The sequence below is a fragment of the Macaca fascicularis genome, chromosome 20 (genome assembly GCF_037993035.2).
Source record: "Macaca fascicularis isolate 582-1 chromosome 20, T2T-MFA8v1.1".
NCBI lineage: Eukaryota > Metazoa > Chordata > Mammalia > Primates > Cercopithecidae > Macaca > Macaca fascicularis.
Genome location: NC_088394.1, coordinates 29,163,910 through 29,190,589, shown reverse-complemented (window position 1 = coordinate 29,190,589; position 26,680 = coordinate 29,163,910). Strand labels below are relative to the sequence as shown.

General features: G+C 56.4%; 2 protein-coding genes across 9 annotated transcripts; one reads left to right on the top strand and one right to left on the bottom strand.

Moving 5' to 3' along the window:
• Positions 1–143: 143 nt before the first annotated feature.
• On the top strand, positions 144–22,080 carry STX1B (syntaxin 1B). The gene is made up of 10 exons (XM_005591703.4): positions 144–437; positions 9,492–9,566; positions 9,811–9,910; positions 10,002–10,076; positions 13,489–13,562; positions 13,975–14,083; positions 14,278–14,351; positions 17,863–18,000; positions 18,107–18,217; positions 18,446–22,080. The coding sequence occupies exons 1-10, from the start codon at positions 408–410 to the stop codon at positions 18,524–18,526; spliced, it is 867 nt and encodes a 288-aa protein (XP_005591760.1). The 5' UTR covers positions 144–407; the 3' UTR covers positions 18,527–22,080.
• Positions 22,081–22,189: 109 nt separating this feature from the next.
• On the bottom strand, positions 22,190–26,148 carry HSD3B7 (hydroxy-delta-5-steroid dehydrogenase, 3 beta- and steroid delta-isomerase 7). Of its 8 annotated transcripts, none has more exons than XM_015442510.3 (7): positions 26,072–26,148; positions 25,541–25,881; positions 25,161–25,316; positions 24,834–24,942; positions 24,661–24,760; positions 24,363–24,525; positions 22,190–23,580 (listed from the first exon to the last, which is right to left on the bottom strand). In XM_015442510.3, the coding sequence occupies exons 2-7, from the start codon at positions 25,704–25,706 to the stop codon at positions 23,165–23,167; spliced, it is 1,110 nt and encodes a 369-aa protein (XP_015297996.2). In that variant the 5' UTR covers positions 25,707–25,881; positions 26,072–26,148; the 3' UTR covers positions 22,190–23,164. The 8 variants fall into 8 exon arrangements, with proteins under 8 accessions (XP_015297996.2, XP_005591755.2, XP_005591754.2 ...); XM_005591698.4 differs by having other exon boundaries at positions 25,541–25,803; XM_005591697.4 differs by having other exon boundaries at positions 25,541–25,712.
• Positions 26,149–26,680: the final 532 nt, after the last annotated feature.

Here is a 26,680-nt window from a genome sequence, read left to right as displayed (position 1 = left end):
TGTCCCCCAAGCCGGTGACTACAACCCCCAGGCGCCCCCGGCCCGGGCGCTGCGCATGCCCCCTGCTCCCTGCGCGCTCCCGCTCCCCCCGCCCTCGCTTCCTCCTCACCTCCCTCCGCCCCCCTCCCCCGCGCTCGGCTCCCGCATCCCTCCATCCTACCCTGTGCCGCAGCCGCATCGCCACCGCAGCCCGGCAGAGCCGAGCCCGGCCCAGGCCCCTGCCCCTGCCCCTGCCCGGCCCTCGGCCAGCAGCCCCCGGCCCCGCCCCCGCCCCGGCCCGCAGGCCCCCCGCAGCGGCCGCGGCGCCCCCCGGCGCCCCCAGACCCCGGCCTCCGGCACCGAGGCGGGAGACCGGGAGCAGCAACAGAGGCAGGAGGACGAGGAGGAGGAGGAGGAGCCGTCGCAGGATGAAGGATCGGACTCAGGAGCTGCGGAGTGTGAGCTTGGGGGTGGGGAGAATGGGGGGGCGGGACCCCAGTATTGGGGAGCGCGTGGGGATGGAGTGGGGGAGGTGCTGGAACGTGGGGGCGAAGGATGAGATCGGAGGTTGATGGCCAAGGCACCCCAATATCTTCAGGCGCCTGATGTCTCTCCAGTGAACCTGCATTTTGGGGACAGTAGCTGGAAGGGGTTGGAGGCCATTAAGACACGAGGGGGCAGGAAGGGTCTCAGGGGCCTCGAACACCCCGCATTCCCAGGAGGGCCCCAGGGTCTGGTCTGGAGATGGGAGAGAGTGGATGTCAGGAGAGACCGGAGGGGACTGTCATCCCCTGGGCAGATCTGCCAAAGAGAAGCATGGGGGCGGTGACTGGGCCAGGCTGAGAGTCTAGCAGGACCCAGATTCAGGGGATGCTACAGGGAAGGACACAGGTTGGGACTGAGATGCCAGTACCTGGCAGTGAATGAAGTGTGTGTGTGTGTGTGCACACACGCGTGTCACTCCCCATAGGGAGGGGGAATCTCTCTGAGACAGGGAGGGAAGAGGTGGCCTCCGGAGAGAGCCAGAGGGCCAGGGCCTGAGATGGGGTGACCCAGAGGTGGGACATGGGGATGTGGAGGACAGGGCCATGGAACACGGGCCGCGCTCTGCTGGGGGGAACTGGGGCACCCTAGGCAGTCAAGGGCTGATGCAGGCCCCAGGTCTGCAGGCCCGAAGAGGCCCGGCTCCAGGAGTCTGGCCAGGCAGTCCCTGGTTTTGTGGGGACAGGGTAAGGACTGCAGTGGAGGCTGCTGCCTGGAGGAACTGGGGAGTGAGGCTGGATGAGAATGGTTTCCGGGGCAGGGAGAACGCTGGGGCATTTGGAGAAATGACCTGGGGCCAGAGGAGGCAGCGCTGACAGTCCCTGGTGTTATGTTAATAAGGGTACCGCCTGGCTAAGCTGCCCAAGGCACTGAGCCTTTACAGGGAACTGGTGGGTTGTTAACCCAGGGGTTATTAACCCATTTGACAGATGAGGAAACTGAGATTCAGGCGTGGGAAGGGACTTGCCCAAGGTCACCAAGCAAGTGGGTGGGGGGCAGACTACAATCTGGGTTTCCCATCTGCCAGGTTGACACAGGTCTCTGCTTTTCTGGCCTTTGAAACAGAAGTTTCAGCACTGGGGGTGAAGAGCTGTCCCTGGATTTCGGGGTGGGGACCCAGGTTACAGACAGAAGAGAAGGTGTTTGGAGGCAAGTGACTGCTGTCTCTGGGGACAGACAGGTTGTCAAGTGGGAAGCAAGGAGGAGCTGGTGGTTGAGGGAGGGAATTTTGAAGGTTTCTTTATTACATTTTTACCGAATATACACTCCGGCATGAGGAAAATGACAGTAATAATAAACATTGTTTGAAGTGTTTTATGCACATTCGCTCATTTTGATCCTCACAGCAATCCTATGAGACTGGTTATCTCATTTCATAGATATATAAATATCTTTTTAGATATATAGATATATGCTATCTCATTTTATAGATAAGGACCCTGAGCTCAGAGAGGTCAAGTAATTAGACCAAATTACACAGCTGGTAAAGGCAGAATTCAGATCCAGGCAGGCCGGCTTCAGCATCGGTGCTGTCAGTTCCCCTCCTCATGGTGCAGTTTGCAGAGCAGGCTTTCATCTGTGATCTCATTGGAGCCCCACCGACCTCCTGGCAAGTGGACAGAGAGGCTCTTTTATTTTCGAGTTGGGAAAACTGAGGCCCGGAGTGGTTGAATAACTTGCCAAAGGTCACACAGCTAGCAGGTGAGGGATCCGGACTTGAACCCAGCTCGCCAGCTACCAGGACTATTCCATGACTCCAAAACCCAGGGAAATGGAAGTGGGTTGGGATCGGGTGGTGTGGAATTGGGGTATACTTCAAGAAAGAGGGAGGGAAAAGGCTAGGCGGGGTAAGGGGGAGGCAGGGGAGGGGGAGGCCTCATGAATGAGTCAGGGGCCCCTGCTCAGAGGTAAGGAATCCTGCTGGCTGTGGCTGCCAGAGGTGGTGTGGAAGGGTGAAGGGGCTGAGTGGAGGTGGTGGCTTTGGTATTAGTCACAGCTCAGGGAAACTGGAGATTCAAGAGGGGGCGGGCGGGGTGGGAAAAGCTGATAGATTCGGGTAGCGTAAGGGTCTCCCGGCTACAGTTGAGAGTGAGGAGGTTGGGATGCCGGAGACACTGGGCAGGGTGTGGGAGACCTGGAAATGGGGTCTCTGAGACACTGGGAGGGATGAGGCAGGGGCGGTGGTGGGAGGGGACATTAGCCCAGGGGACTGATTGTCTTTCCAACAGTACCTTGGCATTCCCAAGAGGTTCTCAAGTCCGTTTGTCACACAGTGGTTTCGGGAGCCAGACTGTCTGGGTTCAAATTCTAATTTTGCTACTTCCTGTGTGACCTTGGGCAAGTTGCTTAACCTCTCTGGTCCTCAATTTCTTCATGTATGAATTGGGAGAAGTAAGAGTACCTGTTTCACAGGGTTATCCTTAGGATTGAAAGTAGTTAATATGCAAGGCGCCTAGGAGGGGGCCTGGCGCCCAACAGTGCTGTGTATCTGTTACCCAGCAGATGGTTTATTTCTCTTCAACATCACACTAGCCCCCTGCGATGGGCAGGACATGGCACCTATTTTATTTTGGAGTACATTGAGGGCCAGAGGGGGAAAAAAAACCTGACTTGTCTAAGGTCAGATAACTCTTAATGGTCGAGGTGGGCTTGAACCAGGGTTTTCTGCGTCCAGTTTACCAGGCAACTTTGGTTGGTGCTAGGCTGGATGTGGAGGCTGCGATGAGGAGTTAATCAGCTAAATAGGTGTCCCAGGGTCCAAGGAGTGAGGGCAGAGTGGGGCTCAAGAGGAAAGAGCAGAGCAAGTGAGGTGGAGAGGAAGGTGGGTTATGGGAGAAGACAGGAGGGGCACAGGGAGGGCTGAGGTCTGAGAGGCAGCCGTAGAGTCGAGCGGGAGAAGTCGGGAGACAACCTGGGAAGAAGGCGGGGCCTGCAGTGCAGGAGACTGAATCTGAGGCTGGACAGGATGAAGCCTGCTGAGGGACGGTCCCGAGCCCTGAAGGCCCTCAGGTATGAGGCAGGCATAGTAGGTGCTTTAGAAACGCAGCCCTGAAATCACAGGGGGCGGAGACCACAAACCCTGGGTGATGGATCCATATCCTCCAGCTGCTCTGGGCTGCCTTTATTTATATTTTAAAAAATGTTTTTAGAGGCATGGTCTTCCTCTGTTGCCCAGGCTGGAGTGCAGCGGCACAATCACAGCTCACTGCAGCCTCGACCTCCTGGTCTCCAGGGATCCTCCTGCCTCAGCCTCTCAGGTAGCTGGGATTACAGATGCGCACCACCATGCCTGGCTAATTCTTTTTACTTTTGTAGAGATGGGGTCTATGTTGACCACACTGGTCTTGAACTCCTGGCCTCAAATGATCCTCCCGCCTCGCCCTCCCAAAGTGCTGGGATTCTAGGCATGAACCACCACGCTGGGCCGGCACTGGGCTTCTTTCTGACATCCAAACACACAAGTTTACTCCTGTCCGAGGACCTTTGTGCATGCTGTTCCCTCTGCCCTGAATTCTGTTTCCCCATCTTTGTGGCACAGTTGGCTCCTTCAGGGCCCAGCTCAGATGTCACCTCCCCAGAAAAGCCCTGCTGACTGTCCTGTAGAAATCCTTCCACAATCCCCCCCAATCCCCGTGTCTCTCGATCCCATCTTTCTGCTTATCTCCCTTCTGCTATTCAGCACAATCTGAAATGGTCTTGTTCACCTCCCATTGTCTGCCTCCCCCACTGGAATGCCAGCTCCCTGGAGGCAGGCCCTTCTCGCCTGTCTTCTTCACCACCACATCGCCAGCAGCACCGAGATAGAGCACCTGGCACAAATCCAACGCATCTGTTAGATGAATGAATGACTCCATGAGGCAGAGGGAGGATGAGGAAAGGGCAAGGGGTAAGGCAGGAAAGATGGAGGAGAGGTCGGGGTGAGAGGGCCAGGCTGCACGGGAGAGGGAGCAAGGAGAGGCCCCAGCCAGGGAGACAGATGGACTGAGGCAGAGGGTGGGGGAAGGGGCATGGGGGGAGGCTGCTGCCTCGGATCAAACGATCATGCTTGCACCCCTGAGGAGCACGGGGAGCCCGTGTGTGTCAGTGCTGGGGCACGCATGTGTTTACACACACACACTCACACGCATGCACACTCTCTCCCTCTGACTTTTCTGTCACCCAATTCCAGTCTCTTGCCGCCTCTGTGTTTTTGTCACCATCTCACCATCTGTCTCTCTGGTCACTGACTTGCTGGCTCTCACTGTCACTCTCCTCCTTACGTTTCTGTATCTGTCCTTGCTGTCGCTCCGCATCGACATACGCACGAGGCCCATGTCGAGGCCCGTGGTGGCTCCGGCGTGGAAGACCTGGACTTAGGGAGCCCCTGAGGAGGTCAGGCTACAGCTGGAGGCTGGGATCTGATATGCGCAGTCCCCAGGTGCTTCTGGAAGGGGTTCAGGGGCACTGCACTCTCTCCTTCAATCCCCCTCAAGTGCTCAAGGAGCCGTGTGCTATAGAGCAGAGTTTGAGTCATCCCATCAGCTGTGTGATCTTCGGCAAGTTACCCAATCTCTCTGCGCCTCCACCTCCTCATCTGTCCAATGAGAGTAAGAATATGACCTCATGGAGTGGTCGTGAGAATTAAACAAGAAATGCAGGCTGGGTGCGATGGCTCACACCTGTCGTCCCAGAGCTTTGGGAGGCCAAGGAGGGAGGAACTCTTGAGCCCAGGAGTTTGAGACCAGCCTGGGCAATATAGTGAGACCCCATCTCTCCAAAAAAAAAAAAAAAAAAGGGAAAAAGAAATGCAAAGCACTTGTAATAGCACCCAACTCATGGTAATCAGCATATATGTGTTACATGTGTGTGAACTGTTATCCTCCTCGATTTGCACATGAGGAAACTGAGGCTTGAATCGTTCACCTGTAACCTGAGGCCACCATAAAGTAGACTGGGGCACATTTGATCATCTTTTCCTAGGTAGTCTGGTTTGCCCACAGCCTGCTTTCTTTTTGACTGGCCTAAGTTCTTCCAGAAATGGATGCTGTGCTCATTACTAAATATGCATCACTCAGAGCAGGGAGGGCCCCTCAAAGCAGGGTAGGTACTTGCACCAGCCTGCTCATTTCAGCGACGAGGGAACCGGGACCCAGGGAGGAGTCGACGTTTGCCTGGGGTCACACAGCAAGACAGACGGAGGCCGGGAGGCCTGGCCTCCTGTCCAAGCTCTTCCTGCAGCCCTGGGCCCCTCCTACTGATTTTCCATTCTGGCCACAGGAATTCAGCAATCCTGAGGACATGGCAGAGTGGGCTCTTTGTGACCAGGAGGGACTACCATCTGTCAGCAGGACAGAAGGGAGAGAGCCTGACATTTAGTGCCAGACAGTCCTGGGTTCAGGTCCTACCTCTGGCCTTATTTGCTGTGAAGCCTTAGGCAGGTCAAGCAACCTCTCTGAGCCTGTTTCCTTGTCTGTAACATGGGATCGGCCAGGGGTAGGCGTTGTTACCATTCAGCAAATGCAGAGACTGAGGCTCAGGGGTAGAGCCAAATGGTCTTCTAACAGCTGACCTGGGGCAAGTTCCTTTTTTTTTTTTTTTAAGAGACGGGGTCTCGCTCTGTCACCCAGGCTGGAGTGCAGTGGTAGTGGCACAATCACGGCTCACTGCAGTCTCTCAACCTCCTAAGCTCCAGGGATCCTCCTACTTCAGCCTCCCAAGTAGCTGGGACTACAGATGCCCACCACCATGCCCAGCTAATTTTTGTATTTTTTGTGGAGACATGGTCTTGCTATGTTGCCCAGGCTGGTCTTGAGCTCCTGGGTTCAAGCGATGCTCCCACCAGAGCCTCCCAAAGTACTAGGATTACAGGCGTGAGCCACTACAACTGGCCTAAGTTATTTAGCTCTATGCCTCAGTTTCCCCATCTATAAACAGGGGCTATAATAATACTTCCTAGGGGCTGGGCACGGTGGCTCACGCCTGTAATCCCAACACTTTGGGAGGCTGAGGCGGGCAGATCACAAGGTCAGGAGATCAGGACCAACCTGGCCAACACGGTGAAACCCTGTCTCTACTAAAAGTACAAAAAATTAGCTGGGCATGGTGGCGGGTGCCTGTAATCCCAGCTACTCGGGAGGCTGAGGCAGGAGAATGGCGTGAACCCAGGAGGCGGAGCTTGCAGTGAGCTGAGATTGCGCCACCGCACTCCAGCCTGGGCGACAGAGCGAGACTCTGTCTCAAAAATAATAATAATAATAATAATACCTCCGAGGGAGCTGTTGTAAGACTGAAATGGATAAATATATGTGGAGCACATAGAACAATGCCCAGCACATTGTAAAACACCATCTAAATATTTGCATAATTTTAATTATGTTGGCCAATGGTCCTTACAGAGTTCTAATGAAGAGTAAATGAGATAACAAGAATGTAAGACTTATGCAAAAAATACCATCAAGTGATCATATTTTGCTAGGTTGTCCGGACACAGAGCCTTCCCCAGATCGGGATTTAGCAGGCGCTCACCTGAGAGGGAAAGTAACTGGGAGCGGAAAGTCAGCGGGGGAGGTAGCCCAGTCTGAAGCCTAACAGGGGTCTTTGCGGGCCTGGATGCCCATGGTTTTCCGGCCCTATATGGCCTGGGTGCCCTTGGGCAAGTCACTCTCCTTTTTCCCCTCTGGCTTCCTGTTCCCTCATCTGTGAAATGGGGACGATGATGTTTGCGCAGCTTTTCTCGCAGGGCTGGTGGTGCTGAGGATCAAAATGGATTATGGATGTAAAAGTGTTTGTAAATGGTAGAGGATTATTAGCGCCCAGCTCTCTTTGTATTTATTATACCAAATAAACCACACTGGGGCCTTCTATCTTTCTTCCTCTCTTGAGGACAAATAGGTAGCCCAGGGTGCTCCAGAGATGAATGTAAGGGAGGTGGCTCCAAGAGCAACAGGAGAGATTGAAATTAGATTTTAGGAAGGACTTCCTAACGTTAGCAGGGGGAAGGGAGAGAGACAGAGAACGGGAAAGTCCTCAGGCTCCCGGGCCAGGGAGAGGCCGCATGACCTGCGTGAGGCTGGTGGCTGAGTGAGTGGTTGAAGGGAGGGAAAGGGCAGAGGAAGGCTTTCGGCTCTAGGGGAAGAAGGCCTTGTAGCACAGCTGGGTTTTGAGAACAGAGAAAATGAAGAGCATCAGGGTAGGCCGATGGGTCCCCAGAGGTGAGCCCAGCATCCCAGAGCCTCTCAGGGTCCCCAACTTATGCCACCTGTGCCACCCCACTTTCTGGGGGCAGCTGTGAGCCAAGATGGAGGAAACCCCCTTTCCAGGCAGATGTTTGGGATTGTCTGGAAATTCACCACAAGTGCTGAACACATTTGCCGACACAGTGTGGGCCCCGCGTCTGTGTGAAGACTCCCTGGAGCTCCATTTGGGCCGGGCTTAGCAGGAAGGCTGGGGTGGCTTCAGGAGCGTGGAGCGGGAGGCCCCCCGGGCTGTGCGGGCTTTTCCTGGGGCTGTGGGGCACTGGTGATCCTGAGTTTTGGCTGTGTGGACTGCACCTAGGTCCCATCTGGCCCTGTCTAGGTTCAATCTGAGCTGTCTGGGATCTGTCTGGGATCTGTGTGAGCCTCGGCTAGTTCAGTCCGAGCCTGTCTGGTTTCTGTCAGGCCCTGTCTGCATTCCGCTGGGACCCTGGCGAGCTCTTCTTTTTAGATGCCAACGGACTACACCCCCAGGTGGATGCTGTTTGGATCCTGTCTTGATTTCACCCAGGCTCTGGGGGTTGGATTCTGTCTGAGCTCTGGCTGGGTTCTTTTTGGAAATCAGGATGAACTCTGTATGCATTTCCATTGGGACTGATCAGGGCTACAGATGTCATTAAGCTTGATGGGCTCAGATTTTGCTGTCAGACCTCTGTCCCAAGCAGAGAAGGACTCAGGCATGTGTAGCACGGTGCGCCTCCCCTACAGCCTTTCCTCCTGTCCAGCTCTGAGCGTGTGTGCAGACATGAGGCTCGGAGAAGCTGGAAGAACAAGCCCAGTGAGCCCTCCCAAATGTCCTCGGGGGTGCAGCTGAACGCCAGTGTCCGCACACGTCAGTGCGGCTCAGCTGAGTCTGCGTGCGGGTGAACGCCAGCATCAGTGCATCTCCGTGTGGGTGTCGGGGGGCCTATTCCTGTGTGCCTTGGGTGTCAGCTCTTCTGTCTGTGTTGCGAGTCTGTCTGTCAGTGGCAGTGGTGCTGTGGGTGGGTAAATCCTTTTGTGTCTCTGAGCCCTGCGGGTGGAGGGTTGAGCAGCTGCAGGTTGCAACCGGGAAATCCAAGCCAGCAAGAGTAGGTGGGTGTGAAGTTGGAAGGGGCTGGATGAAAGGAAGTGAATCCACTGCGAGGGAGAGCCGGCTGGGAGGGGAGGAAGAGTGGGCGGGAGGAGGGGGGCACAGGGCGCAAGGGAGGTCGGGGTGCTGCCTGTGTCTCTTATCCAGCCCTCACTGCTTGCTCAACTTCGTGCCTGACGCTGTCAGTGAAGTGACCTTGCATAGGGGACATGTCTGGTCGGGTGGGGCAGGAGAGGAAGAGAAGGAGTAAAGTGAGATCCGGGCAGGAGAGCAGGGACAGTAGGGAGATCCAGGCTCCTGGGACTCCAGTCCAGGACCCTTCACGGAGCCCAGGGTCAGTTACTGCAAGCCTGACATTGAGCTGGTTGTTGAAATATTGAAATCATCCCTATTGGTTGGTCAAGGCTGACTCTGCGCCCCCAAGGCCACATCTGCCCTGAGAGGGGGTCTTTTGCCAATTTCTTCTAAGGAATCCTTTGGGCTGACAGATACTTTTGATGCCTTTGTCATCTCCCCTGCATGGGACCCCTCCCAGGACCCCTTCTCTGAGCCTGGAGCTGGGAGCACCTGTGTGTGCATGGCAGGGAGAGGGCAGGAGAGCCGGGAGCCAGCCTTGGGGACCCAGGTAGGGCCTGCTCATGGACTCAGCCTTCCTTTGCCCCCAGGCGAAAGACAGTGATGATGAAGAGGAGGTGGTCCACGTGGATCGGGACCACTTCATGGATGAGTTCTTTGAACAGGTAATGGGCCTCCAAGGCCCCCAGCCCCAGCCCCCAGCCCCAGCCCCAGCCCCAGCCCCAGCACCCAGCCCTTAGCCACCAACAACTTCCTTTTTCCTGTCCCCCACTTCCCTGCTCCTGCGCTCTCCCCGGCCTTTTATCAGCCCTTCTGGGGCTGGTCCTCCCCCTGAACCCTGGCTGGTTCCCCTGGAACTCGTTGTTTGGCCTGACAACTTGGCTGGGTATAGCCGATTTTCTCCTCCAGGTGGAAGAGATCCGGGGCTGCATTGAGAAACTGTCGGAGGATGTGGAGCAGGTGAAAAAACAGCATAGCGCCATCCTGGCTGCCCCCAACCCAGATGAGAGTGAGTGTGGCTGCCAGTGACTGTGGGGTGGGAGGAGAAGAGCTCTGGGGTTCCCACCCAGACATCTCACTTGTCCTCGCTCTCCCCTTAGAGACCAAACAGGAGCTGGAGGACCTCACTGCAGACATCAAGAAGACGGCCAACAAGGTTCGGTCCAAATTGAAAGGTGAGGAGTTCAACCCCTCAACCAGGGAGGAAAAGAACGGTGGGTAGAGCATGGTGGCTCAGGCCTTTGGGAGGTCAAGGCGAGGCCAATTTGCTCGATCCCAGGAGTTCAAGACCAGCCTGGGCAACATGGCAAAACTCTGTCTCTACAAAAAATACAAAAATTAGCTGGGCCAGTTTGGGAGGCTGAGGCAGGTGAATCACGAGGTCAGGAGTTCAAGACCAGCCTGGCCAATATGGTGAAACCCTGTCTCTACTAAAAATTAGCCTGGTGTGGTGGTAGGCGCCTGTAATCCCAGCTACTCAGGAGGCTGAGGCAGAGAATTGCTTGAACCCAGGAGGTGGAGGTTGCAGGGAGCTGAGATCACACCACTGCACTCCAGTCTACGTGACAGAGAGACTCCATTTCAAAAAAAAAAAAAAAAAAAATTAGCTGGGCATGATAGTGCATGCCTCTTGTTCCAACTACTCGAGAGGCTGAGGCACAAGAATCGCTTGAGTCCAGGGTGTCAAGGCTGCAGTGAGCCGAGATCATGCTGCTGCACTCCAGCCTGAGTTACAGACAGAGACCCTGTCTCAAAAAAAGGGGGGGGGAGGGGCAGGCGTGGTAGCTCACGCCTATAATCCCAACACTTTGGGAGGCCAAGGTGGGTGAATCACCTGAGGTTAGGAGTTCGAAATCCTAACTAAATCGTGGCCAAAATGGTGAAACCCCACCTCTACTAAAAATACAAAAATTATCCGGGCGTGGTGGTGGGCGCCTGTAATCCCAGCCACTTGGGAGGCTGAGGCAGGGGAATCACTTGAACCCAGGAGGCAGAGGTTGCAGTGAGCCGAGATCGCACCACTGCACTCCAGCCTGGGGGACAGAGCAAGACTCCTCAAAAAAAAAAAAAAAAAAAAAAAAAAAGAACTTTGCCATCCATTGAGAAAAACAGGCCTTTCTCTAAGGAATTTCTACAAAGTTCCAGGAGCCAGATTATTAAACAGTGAGAAAGCACAAAACCCCAGCTTTCCCCCTTGCTCCAATTCTTTGGAGAAAGATGTATGATAGGAAATAAGGGAGAGGAGAGTGTTTGTCTAAATTGCATCTGAGCCCGGCTGGTTCCACCAGCATGAAGGTTCACTAGAAAAAGGTGGTCTTCGAGTGGTTTCGATTTCATTAAGTCCTCATTTCTCCTAAGCAGGACTCCGGCATGGCACGGAGCACCCAGTGGGTGGGCCCAGCAAATGCCTCTGAATCGGTATCCTTGGCTCAGGACAGATTGGACTTGTGTGGCTGACATCAGGGGCTGGCGAGCTTTCAAGACGGCCTTGCCAAATGTTCATTTATTCACTCTAATTTAAGGACTAGGGTGCTGGTAATAACCACCTTCCCCCAAAGTACCGTGGGCTGGGAACCTCCTTGTCTGCTCATACCAGGGAAATAGCAGTGTTACCGGCACGATGTTTTGCATGCTCCTGGTAATTCCGTATCAGAAAACGTATGCTGGGCACCTCCAATGTCCGAAGCACATTGCTAGGCTTTGGGGAAGAGGAACTGTATCAGCTACCTGGCCCGGAGAGCACTGACCTTGGTCCAGAGAGAGGAGGCTATTAACTCCATGCCCTCTGGACTCAAGGGGAGGCCATAGGTGAGCTGTGGTGTGGATTTGTAAAAACAAGCCCTTTGTACTCAGGAGAGTCTGCTGGATGGAAACTGTCTGAATCTGGGAGAATGTTAAGTGCAAATCCAGGCAGACAGAGTCCAACCTCCACCATCAGCTCACCGTGGACAAGTCCCCTACTCTCAGCTTCCTTATCAGTATAGTAAGAAAAATGAGGCCGGGCGCGGTGGCTCAAGCCTGTAATCCCAGCACTTTGGGAGGCCGAGACGGGCGGATCACGAGGTCAGGAGATCGAGACCATCCTGGCTAACACGGTGAAACCCCATCTCTACTAAAAAATACAAAAACAAAAACTAGCCGGGCTCGGTGGCGGGCCCCTTAGTCCCAGCTACTCGAGAGGCTGAGGCAGGAGAATGGCGTAAACCCAGGAGGCGGAGCTTGCAGTGAGCTGAGATCCGGCCACTGTACTCCAGCCTGGGCGACAGAGCGAGACTCCGTCTCAAAAAAAAAAAAAAAAAAAAAAAAAAAATCCGCTGGGCTCAATGGTTTCCATCAAGCCTTGACCTTGAACACTCTCTGTAAGACCCTGGGGAGGGCTCTGTGGGTGAGGGGTTCAGGAATGCCCTGAGAAAGAAGCTGGAAAAGTGACCGTGGTTTAGAGAAGTTGACCTTTCAGACCTCCAGGAAAGAAGACAGGATTCTCTTCGTCCTCTTCCAGCTGGTGGCATGAGCTCATGCTTTGGGTGTGACCTTGAGTGAGTGGTTTCACCTATTGGAACCTGAGTTTCTAGTCTAAAACATGAACTGGTATCACTGAAATTCCAGGAATGTTGTAAAAAGTCAGTGAGATCCTGCAAGAGACCCCTCTCTCTGGACTTGGCTCCAGCCCCAAGGCTGACAGTAGGGCCCCAATCTAGGCCAGCTGATTCCAATATCCCTGGGCCCTGTGTTGCTGGGCCAGAGCTGTCACTCAATCGGGGGAGCCTTGGGGTGCCATCCGCGGGTACCTTCCCCACTGCCAGCAGAATGGAAGAGTGAGGCTCTTAGGAATGGCCTGGAGGTCTGAGAGGGCTGGTGATTCATCCCTGCTGCATTTTCTGATTTCACCGAGGTAGATTTTACCACAATCTTTTTTTTAGAAAATCGGAATGATAGTGTCAGGAGTGCGTGATCCGGAAGCAGGAATCTCAGTTAATCTGTGCACTTTTCCAGAGCATCCTTCAGAAGTGGGAATTCCCAGATCGGGGATCACCTTGCAGGGCAGAGAGGGGGCTGCTTTCTGCCTTAGAATATCCATGTGTTTGCCCTTGAATTCCCCAGGGAAAGAGGGGCCACTAGAACCTGACCCACCTGGAGGTGACTACCTTCCACCAGAAAAAACGCGGGCTGCGTTCTTGCCCCCTGTTCAGGGGCTGTAGGAAGTAGGGAGCACCCCACCTACAAGGCCCCTTCCCGCGGGGTGGGCCGGCACCCCCTCATGGAGTTGGACAGGAGTTACCACTGATGGGACTTTCCAAGAGCCAGTTCTGCCACTAGAACAAATAGCTCCCTTCTGTCTGGTGACCCTCTGACCCTCAGTATCCCTTCCTGCCGGTCTTCGGAACCCCCTCAAAAGTCTGTTCTGTTCGTCTGTTTATCTGCTGGCTCCTAATCCTACCCTGGGGCACCGCTGCTCCCACTCGCCCTGGGAATGACCTTTCTCCCCGGGTCTGGCTCTGCCGCGGGGTGTTGACCCTTCGTACTCCCCGGACCCCCGCGCCATGTGCCCCGGGTCTCCCGCCCTTCACTGCGCCCTCTCTCCCGCAGCGATCGAGCAAAGCATTGAACAGGAGGAGGGGCTCAACCGTTCCTCCGCGGACCTGCGCATCCGCAAGACCCAGGTAGGTGGTGGCAGCCCAGCGGGGGCCGGGCCGGGACCCGACTCGGGAGGAGCCCAGGCTGGAGGCGGTGGGCCAGGGCCAAGCACCAGCGGGGCCGTGGTCAGGGAGGGCTGGGGCGGGGCTCTGGGGGCGAGGCTAGAGGCGGGCGGGGCCCCGGGGCGGGGCCGAGCCGTATCTCAGCTCCGCAGTGTCTCTAGCTGGTGCTAGCCTAAGATGGGGGTACGGGGCGGGTAGGGAACCATGAACTTGTCAGGGTTTGGGATCGCGGCCCAGGCTGAAGAAAGGACCGTAAACTAATTCAGCGCGTCCTTATTCCGCCCGTGCACTGCCTCCTCACCTGCCTCGGTCTCTGCTCCCTGACTCCCTCCCTGATTCCCTCCCTGATCCGTCTGTCCTCCCACCCCCACCGTAGCACTCCACACTGTCCCGGAAGTTCGTGGAGGTAATGACCGAATATAACGCGACCCAGTCCAAGTACCGGGACCGCTGCAAGGACCGGATCCAGCGGCAACTGGAGATCAGTGCGTGTGCCCCCCACCCCAGGACCCCAAACTCCTCGAGGCTGCCCAAGCCCCCTTCCAGGCATTTCCTCTCTGGAGGGGGGCAGTGGCCTAAGGCGGCTTGGGAGGGTGGGCTCCAGGTCCCCTCCCCATCACCCCAGCTCAGGCCCCCAGGCTGTCCCAGCCGCTGAGCAGGGCGTCCTTTCTTCCCGCAGCTGGAAGGACCACCACCAACGAAGAACTGGAAGACATGCTGGAGAGCGGGAAGCTGGCTATCTTCACAGATGACGTGAGCCGCGGGTGGGGCGGGTTCTGTTTTTGGAAAATTTTGCCTCCCCTCCCTAAGTTCAGGTTGAACTAAGGTCCTAAGTTCACCCTGGAAAAATGAGCAGCGGAAAGCCTGAGCCAGGAACTGGGGAATTCCATGGGAGCGGAGCAGGAAGGCACCCCCATCAGATGGCAGAGTCGTTCGTGTGCCAGGCTCTGTTCTAAGCACTTCCCATCTTCACATTCACCCACCAACTCATTTAATACTCACACATCCCCTTCGAGGAAACCCCATTTCACAGATGAGGAAAACTGGCCCAGAGAGATGAAATCACTTGGCAAGATCTCAGAGCGAAGGGGAGGGCCAGGAGTTGAATCCTGTCTAGTTTCAGAGTCAGAACTCTTGAGCCCTAGGATACACGACATACTCTGCTACTGAAGCAGGTCGTTTCACCAGAGAACTGATTTGCCTACATTAAAAGAAATTATTTTTTTTAATTTAAAAAAACTTTTTTTTTTTTTGGTTCAAGATGGAGTTTTACTCTTGTCACCCAGGCTGGAGTGCAATGGCGAGATTTCAGCTCACTGTAGCCTCCGCCTCCTGGGTTCAAGCGATTCTCCTGCCCCAGCCTCCCGAGTAGCTGGGATTACAGGCACCCACCACTTGGCCTAAAAAACCTGTTTTTGTAGAGATGGGGGTTCTTCTGCTGTTGCCCAGGCTGATCTCAAACTCCTGGGCTCAAACAATCTGCCTGCCTGAGCCTCCCAGAGTGCTGGGATTACAGATGTGAACCACCAAACCCAGCCTAATTTACCTACGTTTTGAAGATTTTTTTTTTAAAAAGCAAGTTTTAGTTTTGCTTAGGTTTGCCCCCTGTGCTGCTCTTGACCTTTTACATATGAAAGAATGGGCTGGCTGGGTGTGGTGACTCATGCCTGTAATCTCAGCACTTTGGGACTCCGAGGCAGGTAGATCACCTGAGGTCAGGAGTTCGAGACCAGCCTGACCAACATGGCGAAACTCCGTCTCTACTAAAAATACAAAAATTAATCGGGCATGGTGGTGCATGCCTGTAATCCCAGCTGCTGGGGGCTGAGGCAGGAGGATCACTTGAACCTGGGAGGCAGAGGTTGCAGTAAGCCGAGATCTTGCCACTGCACTCCAGCCTGGGCACAGACTCTGTCTCTAAAAAAAAAAAAAAAAAAAGATGGGCTTTCCCCGAACCTAGTTCTTGTTTCTCTCAGTGGACTTTTGCCCTGGCCTGCCCACTCCTGTCTCCATTTCTGTTTCTGGTGGCAAAATGACTCTGGTTAAGGGTTCTAGACCAGGTTTAAAGGATGCGCTATGACTGTCTTAAAAGTTTTCAGCTCATTGTTATTTGGAGAACTGATCTTTGTTGAAAATGCATTAAGCAGCCCGGTATGGTGGCTCACACCCGTAATCCTAGCATTTTGGGAGGCCAAGGCAGATGGATGGCTTGAGTCCAGGAGTCCATAGACCAGCCTGGGCAACAAAGTGAGACCCCATCTCTACAAAAAACGTTTTTTTGATTTAAAAAACAGTTTCTTTTAATGTAGACAAATCAGTTCTATGGTGAAACGACCTGCTTTAATTAGTCAGGTGTGGTGGCGTGTGCCTGTGGTTGCAGCTACTCGGGAGACTGAGGTGGGAGGATCGCCTAAGTACAGGAGGTCAAGGCTGCAATGAGCTGTTAGCACCACTGCACTCCAGCCTAGGCCACAGAGCGAGAACTTGTCTCAACAAAGAACAAAAACCACACGCACACACACACACACACACAAAGACAGGGAGATTGAACACTGTCCAAACAGCCGTTGGATGATTTCCGCTTATAGAATGGTCATAGGATAAGCAGGAGATGAGGGGAGAGGGAGTCTGGGCCTTGACTGCTGAAGGGAAGGTGTGGAGCCTTGGGTGTGGGGAGCGATGGCAGGCTGTAGAGGAGAGGAGTGGCTCAATGTGGTAAGAGCAGTGAGTAATTTGGGAAGTGAGTCACCTGGCTCAGGCTGGGTGTTTGTGGAGAGGAGGCATATCTGACTGTGGGTTGGAGTCTCTTCCCCACTGGCTGTTTTTTTTGTTTGTTTGTTTGTTTGTTTTGGTTTTTTTTGAGTCATGGTCTCACTCTTTGGCCCATGTTGGAGTGCAGTGAAGCAATCAGCTCACTGCAGCCTCGACCTCCTGGGCTCAGGCAATCCTCCTGCCTCAGCCTCCTGAGTAGCTGGGACCACAGGTGCCACCATGTGCAGCTAATTTCCTTTTTTTTTTTTTTTTTGTAGAGACAAAGTCTCACTATGTTGCTCAGGCTGGCCTCAAACTCCTGGGCTCGAGTGATCCTCCTGCCTTGGCCTCACAGAGTGCTGAGGTTACAGCCTCTCCCTACTCTTTTTTTATTTGTTTGTTTGTTTTTTTTGTTTTTTGTTTTTTGTTTTTTTTTGAGACGGAGTCTGGCTCTGTCGCCAAGGCTGGAGTGCAGTGGCCGGATCTCAGCTCACTGCAAGCTCCGCCTCCCGGGTTCACGCCATTCTCCTGCCTCAGCCTCCCGAGTAGCTGGGACTACAGGCGCCGCCACCACGCCCGGCTAGTTTTTTGTCTTTTTTGGTAGAGACGGGGTTTCACCGTGTTAGCCAGGCTGGTCTTGATCTCCTGACCTCGTGATCCGCCCATCTCGGCCTCCCAAAGTGCTGGGATTACAGGCTTGAGCCACCGCACCCGGCCTTGTTTGTTTTTTTTGAGATGGAGTCTTGCTGTGTCACCCAGGCGCGATCTCGGCTCACTGCAAGCTCCGCCTCCCAGGTTCACGCCATTCTCCTGCCTCAGCCTCCCAAGTTGCTGGGACTACAGGTGCCCGCCACCACACCTGGCTAATTTTTTGTATTTTTAGTAGAGACGGGTGTCACCGCATTAGCCAGGATAGTCTTGATCTGCTGACCTCATGATTCACCTGCCTTGGCCTCCCAAAGTGCTGGGATTACAGGTGTAAGCCCCCACGCCCAGCCCTGACTTTTTTTTTTTTGAGATGGAATTTCGCTCTTGTTGCCCAGGCTGGAGTGCAGTGGTGTGATCTCAGATCACTGCAACCTCTGCCTCCCGGGTTCAAGCAATTCTGCTGCCTCAGCCTCCCGAGTAGCTGTGATTACAGGTGCCCACCACCATGCCAGGCTAATTTTTATATTTTTAGTAGACACGAGGTGTCACCATGTTGGCCAGGCTGGTCTCAAACTGACCTCAGGTGATCTACCCGCCTCCCAAAGTGCTGGGATTACAGGTGTGAGCCATTGTGCCTGGCCGATGTGCACATTTTAACTCACTCAGTCTTCACAACCACACTGTGAGGTGGGCAGTGTTATGATTCACGTTTTCTAGGTGGGGAAACTGAGGCCAAGAGCAGATAAATAATGTGCCTAAGGTTTCAGCTAGTAAATGACATCGGATTTGGCCCCGGCCACTCCGCTGCGGTGGAGGCGCTCATTGGGGTGAAGGGGAATTGTAGCTCTCTCCCTCGTCGCCCTAGATCAAAATGGACTCACAGATGACGAAGCAGGCGCTGAATGAGATCGAGACAAGGCACAATGAGATCATCAAGCTGGAGACCAGCATCCGTGAGCTGCACGACATGTTTGTGGACATGGCCATGCTTGTAGAGAGCCAGGTACCGGCTCTGCCACCCATGCCACCCTGGGAACCTCCCTGGGCCCGAGGTCCCCTCTTCCAGCCTAGTCCCCATCCCTCCCTGTGCACATCTCCTCTGTCTGCAGGGAGAGATGATTGACCGCATCGAGTACAATGTGGAACATTCTGTAGACTACGTGGAGCGAGCTGTGTCTGACACCAAGAAAGCAGTGAAATATCAGAGCAAGGCCCGGAGGGTGAGCGGGGCAGGCGGCTTGGGGGTAGGCGGGGGAGCCCAAGGCTGAGCCCGGGCTGAGGTGAGTGATGGCAGCGGGTGGGAAGCCTTATCTCTGGCTCTGACCTCTTCCTGTTTCTGTTTTCTCTCCCCTCTTCTCCCTGCCACCCTCTGCCCCGTCTGTCCGTGCATCTGTCCATGTGTCGGTCTCTCTCACTGTCTCCCTGTCTCGCTCCTCTTTCTGCTGCAGAAGAAAATCATGATCATCATTTGCTGTGTGGTGCTGGGGGTGGTCTTGGCGTCATCCATTGGGGGGACGCTGGGCTTGTAGGCCCCCCACCCTTCTCTCTCCCAGACCCCTCCCCCACCACATCGGGAGCAATACCCCCACCACCCCTTTCACTCCATCCCCTGCTCCAGGCTCACCCTCAAAACAGACCCAGGCAGCCCCACCCTTCCTCCACCCCCATGGCAGACCCTGGTGTCCCTGGACCTTACCCGGCCATGGACCCCCCCTGTCCCCGCACGTAGATCGCAGCAGGCGTGATTACACATGCACACCAACATGCATGCCGCCGGCACATGCTCAAGACGTGTGGACACCCCAGCGTGTGTGTGCGTGTGATGTGTGTGATGCACCAGAGCACCCCCTGCCCCCGCCTCGGGTACGTGTGCGTGGTCTGAGCTTCCCCCTTCACCAGGGCTGTTGTGTAGACTGCAGCCGAGTGTAACACAGCTGCCCACCACGCCCCTCTCTGTCCTCCGTGAACGGTGTGTGTGTGTGAGTGAGACCACAGATCTGTGGACACGCCATTTGTGTACGTGGAATTTTGTGTTTGAGTGTTTGAACCTAATGCAACAGCAACGAAGCCACTGATACCCGAGCCCTTTGTGTCTGCTACAAACCAGGCGGGTGGTGTGTGTGTACTCACACTCACATTCTCAGAGGATCCAGGGAGGCCCAGGTACACGCAGGCTGTGGCAGACACCCCATGTCTTCATTACTCCAGGGGCTGCAGTGTGTCCCGGAAGGGTGTGTGTGTGTCTGTGTGTGTGTGTGTGTGTCCAGGATGTGCCTGAAGTGTTGATAGGTCTTCTCAGATAGAGCCCTCCACACTGTGTACTGGCCACCTGCTTTGGGAGGGCACAGAAATGTATATCCCTTGCTACCTAGAATGCAGCTGTGTGTGTGTGGCATGCATGTGCGTGCATGTGTGTGTGTTAGGGGCTCTCTACATGGTGTGTTTTTTATTTTTGTTTTTTTTTGTTTTTTTTTTTTGAGACGGAGTCTTGCTCTGTCCCCCAGGCTAGAGTGCAGTGGCGCGATCTCAGCTCACTGCAACCTGCGCCTCCCTTACTCAAGCGATTCTCATGCCTCAGCCTCCCAAGTAGCTGGGATTACAGGGACCTGCCATCATGCCCGGTTAATTTTTGTATTTTAGTAGAGATGAGGTTTTGACATGTTGGCCAGGCTGATCTCGAACTCCTGACCTCAGGTGATCCTCCCACCTTGGCCTCCCTCAGTGCTGGCATTACAGGCCTAAGCCACCACGCCTGGCCTGCATGGTGTGTTTCTGCCCTGCGTTAATACACACACGGACACACATGTGCGTATACACACACTTCTAAGGATGTGGCCCCATCTGGGTTTGTCTCTCCAGTTGTCCTTGCCCCGCCCCTCTCCCCAGAGGTGCTGCCCAGTGCCCGTGTGGCCACACACATGGCTACATCATTGTGCAGCCAGAGCTTCCTGCCTGCCTGGCCTCAGGGCTCTGCACACTCACACCCAGATCCTCATCTTCCTCCGTGTCTCTGCCCAGCATAGCCCCGAGCCCCTGGAAGCTGGTACCCCTCAGTGTGCTCACACATGGCAAGGCTGAGGTGGCCCCAGGCAGGGGCCACACCAGGCACAAACCATGCATGCTGGCATGGGTGCAGGGACCACACGAATGCCTCCTGGAAGGAAAGGGCTACTTGTAGGAATGTTACTGATGAGGCAAAATGCCAAGGACTTCCCTGCACAGATCAAAGATCAGGACATGACCCCTTCCTTACACACCCGCCTTGGACCTGGGAGAGGACTGTGTGTCCCCCACTGCCCCATCGGATGCTCTGGGCTCTGCCTCAGGGAACTCGGGTTTGGGGAACTGTTTATTTCAGACGTACTGGAGTGGCCAGTGTGGCAGTGGCCACTCAGGGTGGGCTGGGTCCCAAGACCCATCCCTGACACTTCTCCTGCTGAGCCCTCAGGCTGCTCCCCACACCAGGGTGCGACTGAGGGGTACGCAGGCCTGGGTTTCTGGTGCGAGGAAGGGGCTAGCACCTCCCCTGTTGTGTTGCCAGCACAGGCACAGTTTGTGGGTTTGGTGGCAGGTAGGTGGTGCGTGGGAGAAAGGACAGTGTTAGAGGCCCCCGCTCTGTGGCCCAGCAGCATGAAAGGTGAACACACAAGTACACAAATGTGCCGTGCCCTGGCATGGGGCTTATGTGTGCACAGGCGAGGGACTCAGTGTGTGTGTGTGGACCCCGGGGTCCCAGGTCATGTGAAGCGTACTTGTGTGTACATTTGTGTGTGTGTACATTGTGTGTGTGTGTACATTGTGTGTGTGCACATTGTGTGTGTGCATTGTGTGTGTGTGTGGCCATATAGATGTGACCTCCCAGAACACAGTACCCCTCCGCCTCTACTCCAGCTCAGACAGCCGAGTTCTCCCCTGTCCTGTGTGCGTGTCAGTATGGCCATGTGCGTAACCCCGGGTGGGCTGTCCTGACCTGGGGGCCTGCCTGTCCCTTCCCAGAACCACCCTCTGCAGGACAGGAAGTCTGCCCCAAGTCTGGCCACAGCCTTCCTGTTCCCATCTCGGGCTGCCTGGGAGATGCCAGAGCAGACCCCAGCCCCCAGTCCCCTCTTCTGCCTGGCTGGACAGGACCCCCATTCAGCCCAGGTGTTTCTGGAAGTCCCACGGCCTTGGGGCCACAGGAGAAGGGTTGCAGCATGGCTGGGGCACCGCTCCCACCGCCTGGAGTGGCATCGGGCCCACAGCTGCCCCTCTCTGGGCCTCAGGTGGACCAGGGGATCTCCAAGGGTCTGCTGTGCCCTGACTTTCTACGCGTCCCCCGCATCCTATGATGTGTCTGCTTGTCGGCTGCTGTCTGTGTGCGTCCTGGTGTGTGGTCTGGGGGCTGGTGTCTTTTGCATGTTCTCGGACAAATGTGTGCCGCCTGCCCAGGCGCCTACAACCATCGAGCCCACGTGTGCCCCACGTGTGCCCTGCGGGTGGTCCCGGGCCTGGCCAGGGCTCAGTGCTCCTCCTCCCCCTCCTCCCTGTTCCCGTCCCTCATGAAGCACACTGCGTGTCCATCCCATGTGCCCGTGGGTCGCACGCTCTTGCCACGCCCTGAGCGTGTACACATGACGTGTTCTATGCATTCACCCTGCCCCCCAGCCCGCCCCGCAGAGGACAAGATGGGTGGCCCCCGGCTCCCGTTCCCCTAACCGCCCCTGCCCGCTGTGCAGCCGTGTGCGTTGGCGTGTGTTTCTGTGTCGCTGGCGTGTCACGTGATGTAGCTGTGTTTGCTGACATGAGCCCCTGCCCCCTTCTCTGTTTCTCCGTTGGTTTCTAGAGCTCTCTCCCTCCCCTCCCCAGAGGGGACAGGACTCCTGGGGCCTGGCTGGGGCCCAGAGCCAGGCCGCCCTCTCCTGTTAGCCCTCCGAGTCCCATTTCTCTCTATTGGTGACCAACTTGCAAATGGATAAAACACAGGAAAATCCTGCCCCCACCCCCCCTTCCGCCCTGCATGTCCTGTCCCCAGAGCCCCCCACCCCACCCCGGGCCAGGTCGGGCCCTGTGGGACGGGAGAAATAGCAACCAATCCAACAGCGGGCGTGCTGTGTGCTCACTTCCTTCTGTCCCCACGTGGGATGGGCGCCGTGGGGAGGCGGACACGGGGTGCGGGGGGCGGGAGGGAGAGCTGGACAGACAGATGGACACAGTCGTGGATGAGGCTTTTAATCTGGGCGCAGCCAGGTACAGCATCTGGGACATCCCCAGGCCTGGGGCTGGCGATGTGCAGGGAAGGAACTTGGGTAGAGAGGTGGGAAGTGAAAGCACAGGGAGGCTGCAGCCCTCCAGAGGGGAATTCTAAGACAGACGGTTGAAGGTGAGGCCTTTGAAAAACAATGGGAACATCACCTCCCAAAGAGGGACTGAGGTGGCTGGAGGAACCAGAGCCGCCTCTGCACTCTGCACTGAGACCTGAAGGTCATGCGTGGATGTCAGGAGAGCAGCGTGAGCCTGTGGAGCCTCTGCTCGCTTCCTGCTCAGAAAGCCAGAAGAGAGCCCGGGCAGGTCGCCAGGGCACCGACCCTCACCAAGCGGCCATCAGGACCGGGGTGAGAGGACAGAGGAAGGACACTCTGTCCCCAAACCCTGCCCTTGTATCCTGACAGCCCTAGGACTTCGAGGCGTCAGGACAAAACACAGACTCAAGGCTCCTGGATTGATGATGTGGAGGGCTTGGGCCGGGCACGGTGGCTCACACCTGTAGTTCCAGCGCTTTGGGAGGCCCAGGTGGAGAGATCACTTGAGCCTAGGAGTTCAAGACCAGCCTGGACAATATAGTGAGACCCTGTCTCTACCAAAAAAAAAAAAAAAAAAAGCCAGGTGTGGTGGTGTGCACCTGTGGTCCCAGCTATTCAGGAGGCTGAGGCAGGAGGATCACTTGAACCCAGGAAGCTGAGGGTGCAGTGAGTTATGATCACGCCACTGCACTCCAGTCTGGGTGGCAGAGCAAGACCCTGTCTCAAAAAAAAAAAAAAAAAAAAATGTGGAGGGCTCTAGGACAGCCATTCTGGCCCCAGAGCCCTACCTCCTGCTCTGGAATGCAGCCGTCCCTTCCCATCCAGGGTGTGAGGGCTCAGGATCTGGGTGGATGTGCCATGATGGGCCTCCAGGCCCCAGCCCCGCCGTCACTGGGCAAAACTCCCAGCGGCCTGTACCCAGAGAATGGTGCGGGTCCGGCTATCCTCCCACGAGAACAGGGGCTCATAGCCAAAATGGCGCTGAGCCTTGTCGGTGCTGACAGTGAAGGTGGTGTTGGCCACGGCCAGCGTGTAGGGGTTCAGCAGGGGCGCGTAGAGCACCAGCGGCCGCAGCAGCCACTGCAGCAGGGCATTGAGGGCAGCGAGGAACACCAGCAGCCAGTAGGGCAGCAGTGGGCGGGCACCCACCAGCTGCAGTCCACAGGGGCCCAGGAATTCCATGTTGAAGTCCTCGTAGCTCTTGTAGGGCGATCCGTCGTAGCAGAAGTACACCTGGCCGCCCATCAGGGCTGCCCGCCGCTCCAGCTCCCGGGCTGCCAGCACATGCATCCAGGCCACATTGCCTGCCGGTGGCAGAAGAGAGGCGGACACACCCCTGAGCGCCCTTGTGACACCACATCGAGGCTGCTCTCCTGGGCCACCCCCTCTTTGGGTCCAGGTAGTTGCCACCCACGTCCCCACAGCAGCCTGGGAAAGGCTGCCGTTTCCCTCGCCCTGGTAGTCACTTGCTCTCCTGGGCCCGCCTGCATCTGCAAAGAACCTGGGGAGAGGATGGAGAAGCCAGGACTTGTGGGGTGGGCCCTGAGGGGCTTGGGGACTGCAGGATGGAGCGGCAGGTGACATTATTCCCTCTGTAGATGCTACTCCCTTTTTAGTTTTAGAGATAGGGTCTTTCTCTGTCGCCCAGGCTGGAGTCCAGTTGGTGTGGTCATAGCTCACTGCAGCCTCCAACTCCTGGGCTCAGGCCGTCCTCCTGCCTCAGCCTCCCAAAGTGCTGGGATTATAGGTGTGAGCCACTGAACCCAGCCCTTTTAGTGCTGTGTAGACACTGTCCCTCTCCTCTCCTCTCCTGGGGAATGGCTGCTCCCGCAGCTGCAATCTTTGTAGCCTATGATACACTTTTTAATATCCCAACTTGCATGGATCCTGTATTCTCTGCAGGCTGTGTAGACACATAATCACAGGCTTTCCCCACATAATCACAGTCTACCTTGGCCCATGTATAGACCACATTTTTCTAGTCAGAGTCCACACTTCTCTCCCAGGGTCATATGGGTCCCGCCCCCTTCTAGAGCAAGTCCTCCTGTCATATTCTCAGCCTCCCCCTGCCTAGCCCGGTCCTCACCCACATAGACCCGGCCATGCTCCACAGAGGCCGGGATGGCCCGGAAGAGCCAACCTCCCAGGCGCAGACCCTGGCGGTAGAAGTCCCTCATGATCTGGTGGCCTTCACCGTAGATGCCCGTGGGACGAAGGGCACACGTCACCAGGGGCAGCCCCCCATGGACCTGGTGGCAAAGGCAGGCACTGCTGAGACCTGAGACCTGACAGCTCGCTCTCAGCCCCAGCTTCCTTGGGCTGGCGGGGTAAGGGAGTGTACAGGGCCGGAGCCCCATCTCTGTGCCTCCTATTTCTGGGCTCACCTCCCTCCCATTGGCCTCTAGGACCAGCCGCTCAGCCAGGGCCTTGCTGCAAGGATAGGGGTGCCTGTGCACTGCTTCATATAGGGTGTCTTCGTTGCCCCTGGCGGGAGGAGAAGGAAGACTCAATGCTGAGGGAAATGGGCTCTTAGAGGACAGGAGGGCCTGCCACTCACCTGTAGAAGGGGTGACCTTTGGTGTTAGGCCCCACGACTTCCATGCTACTGGTGTAGACCAGGAACCGTGTTCCAGTCTGCACACAAGCCTCGATCACGTTCCGGGTGCCTGGCAGAGGAGGGGGTGTATCCAGGCTGCAGCTTCCTCCCTCTCTGCATCTTCCTCCTCCCCATCCCAGGTCCAGGAAAAACCACAACAGGTCAGGGGAGGCGGGGGCAGGGCTGTCAATAGGACAGCTTGTCCCAGGGGAGTCACAGGAGGTCAAGGCCAAAGACAGAGTGGGGAACAAACAAGCAAGATGGCCAGGAGTATCCAGGGCTCCTCACCCTGCACGTTGACCTCATGGATGGTCTCAGGACTGGCCCTGCCAAACACGTCTACCAGCCCAGCCGTGTGGATGACCACATGGGCTCCGGCCACAGCTGCTGCCACCTCATGGGCCTCGGTCACGTCCCCCTGGATGGCAGTCACCCTCACAGGCCCTGGCCGGGGTTGGAGGACACAGGCCATGTCACAGCTGGGGCCAGAGGCCAGAAACTGGGTTCATCTTCCACTCTGGAGTCACGTTCCCAATGTGACTCACTCGTCCCATCCATGTGGACAGAAACCAGCATCATCTGTTCCACTGCAGGGGTGGGGATCCCAGCTTTGGAAGGGATGGGGAAGCGTCCACACCCTCTCTGCCACAAGCTCCCCCAACACGAACCTGTCTTCAGCTCCTCCAGCCAGGGACCCAGGTGTCGGTCAAAGACCCGCAGCTCCCCGAGTCGGGGCTCCCGCTGCAGCAGCATTCGCACCACGTGTTCTCCCAGGAAGCCGCAGCCCCCTGTGACCAGGTACACCAGCTTCTGGGCCTGTGCAGAGTCGGCCATGCCCGGCTGAGGAAAAGACCTTGGCTCACCCAGGGACTGGCTGCCACCTGCCGCAACCACCTGTTACTGCTGGAGGTGCCCTGGAGCACTGACGAGGCTGGCGTTTGGGGGGAGGGCAGAGCTGATCCTGGGAGCTGCAGCAACCAGGCCACCAGCCATCTGCCCCTGCTGATGGCTGAGTTATGGAGAGAGGGACGGGCTTGGGGTACAGGAAGGGGTCAGGGTTTGGGGAGAGAGGTCTGAGGGCAGTAAAAGGGTGGGGAGGCCGGGAGTTGAGGGAGGTGGAGGGAAGGTTATAGGAAGGTGGGAAGGGCCGGAGGGAGGGAAAGGCCACCTGGGTGGGCACTGGCAGCGCCTCTGCCTACCTGCAGCCGCTGTCCCAGGGTGCCCAGACTGGCCTGGAGGGGCCCTCTTCTTTCGTCCAGGGCTGGCCAGCCCACACACCGTCCCCTTCCGCTGGCTCCTCCTTCTCCCTCCTGCCCCATTCCAGGAACAGAGACCCGCCCAGCCACAACCCCCACCACTCTTGCCCTAAGGCGCCCCCTGGCGGCCACTCTGTGCTCCACTGGCATCCGGGTCCAGCAGAGAACTTGGGGTGATGAAGCTGGAACTTGCTGAGTGGGCTAAGGGGTCCGGGGCTCTGGGTGGAGCCAGCGGGTGACCTCATCCCACAGTGTGACCTCAGGCCTTCCCTCCCGCTGGGCTTCCCAGGAGGCCAGAGGCCCAGCTGCAGCTGTGGTTCTGGGAAGGGGAGGCCTGACCTTGGCACTGCCCTGGCGGGCACTGGTGGGGGATTCCTGGTGTGGGTGCGGCTGCGGCTGCCACGGCCTGTCTAGGGGTCCAAAGCAGTCTCGGGGCCTCCACAGGTCTGGGTTGTTGCCTGAAGGCCCCTTTACCAGCCTCACACTTCAGGTACTCACTTTTCCCTCTCTTCATCTTGCCCAATCCTCTGTGCCCTCCACCCCCAACCCCTT

Coding starts and splice junctions, on each gene's coding strand:
- STX1B (XM_005591703.4), top strand. CDS start 408: ATGAAGGATCGGACTCAGGAGCTGCGGAGT. Junction 9,911..10,001: donor TGCCCCCAACCCAGATGAGA/GTGAGTGTGGCT, acceptor CTCTCCCCTTAG/AGACCAAACAGGAGCTGGAG. Junction 14,084..14,277: donor CCAGCGGCAACTGGAGATCA/GTGCGTGTGCCC, acceptor TTCTTCCCGCAG/CTGGAAGGACCACCACCAAC.
- HSD3B7 (XM_015442510.3), bottom strand. CDS start 25,706: ATGGCCGACTCTGCACAGGCCCAGAAGCTGGTGTACCTGGTCACAGGG. Junction 25,317..25,540: donor GCTGGAGGAGCTGAAGACAG/GTTCGTGTTGGG, acceptor AACCCCGGCCAG/GGCCTGTGAGGGTGACTGCC. Junction 24,526..24,660: donor TAGAGGCCAATGGGAGGGAG/GTGAGCCCAGAA, acceptor CTTTGCCACCAG/GTCCATGGGGGGCTGCCCCT.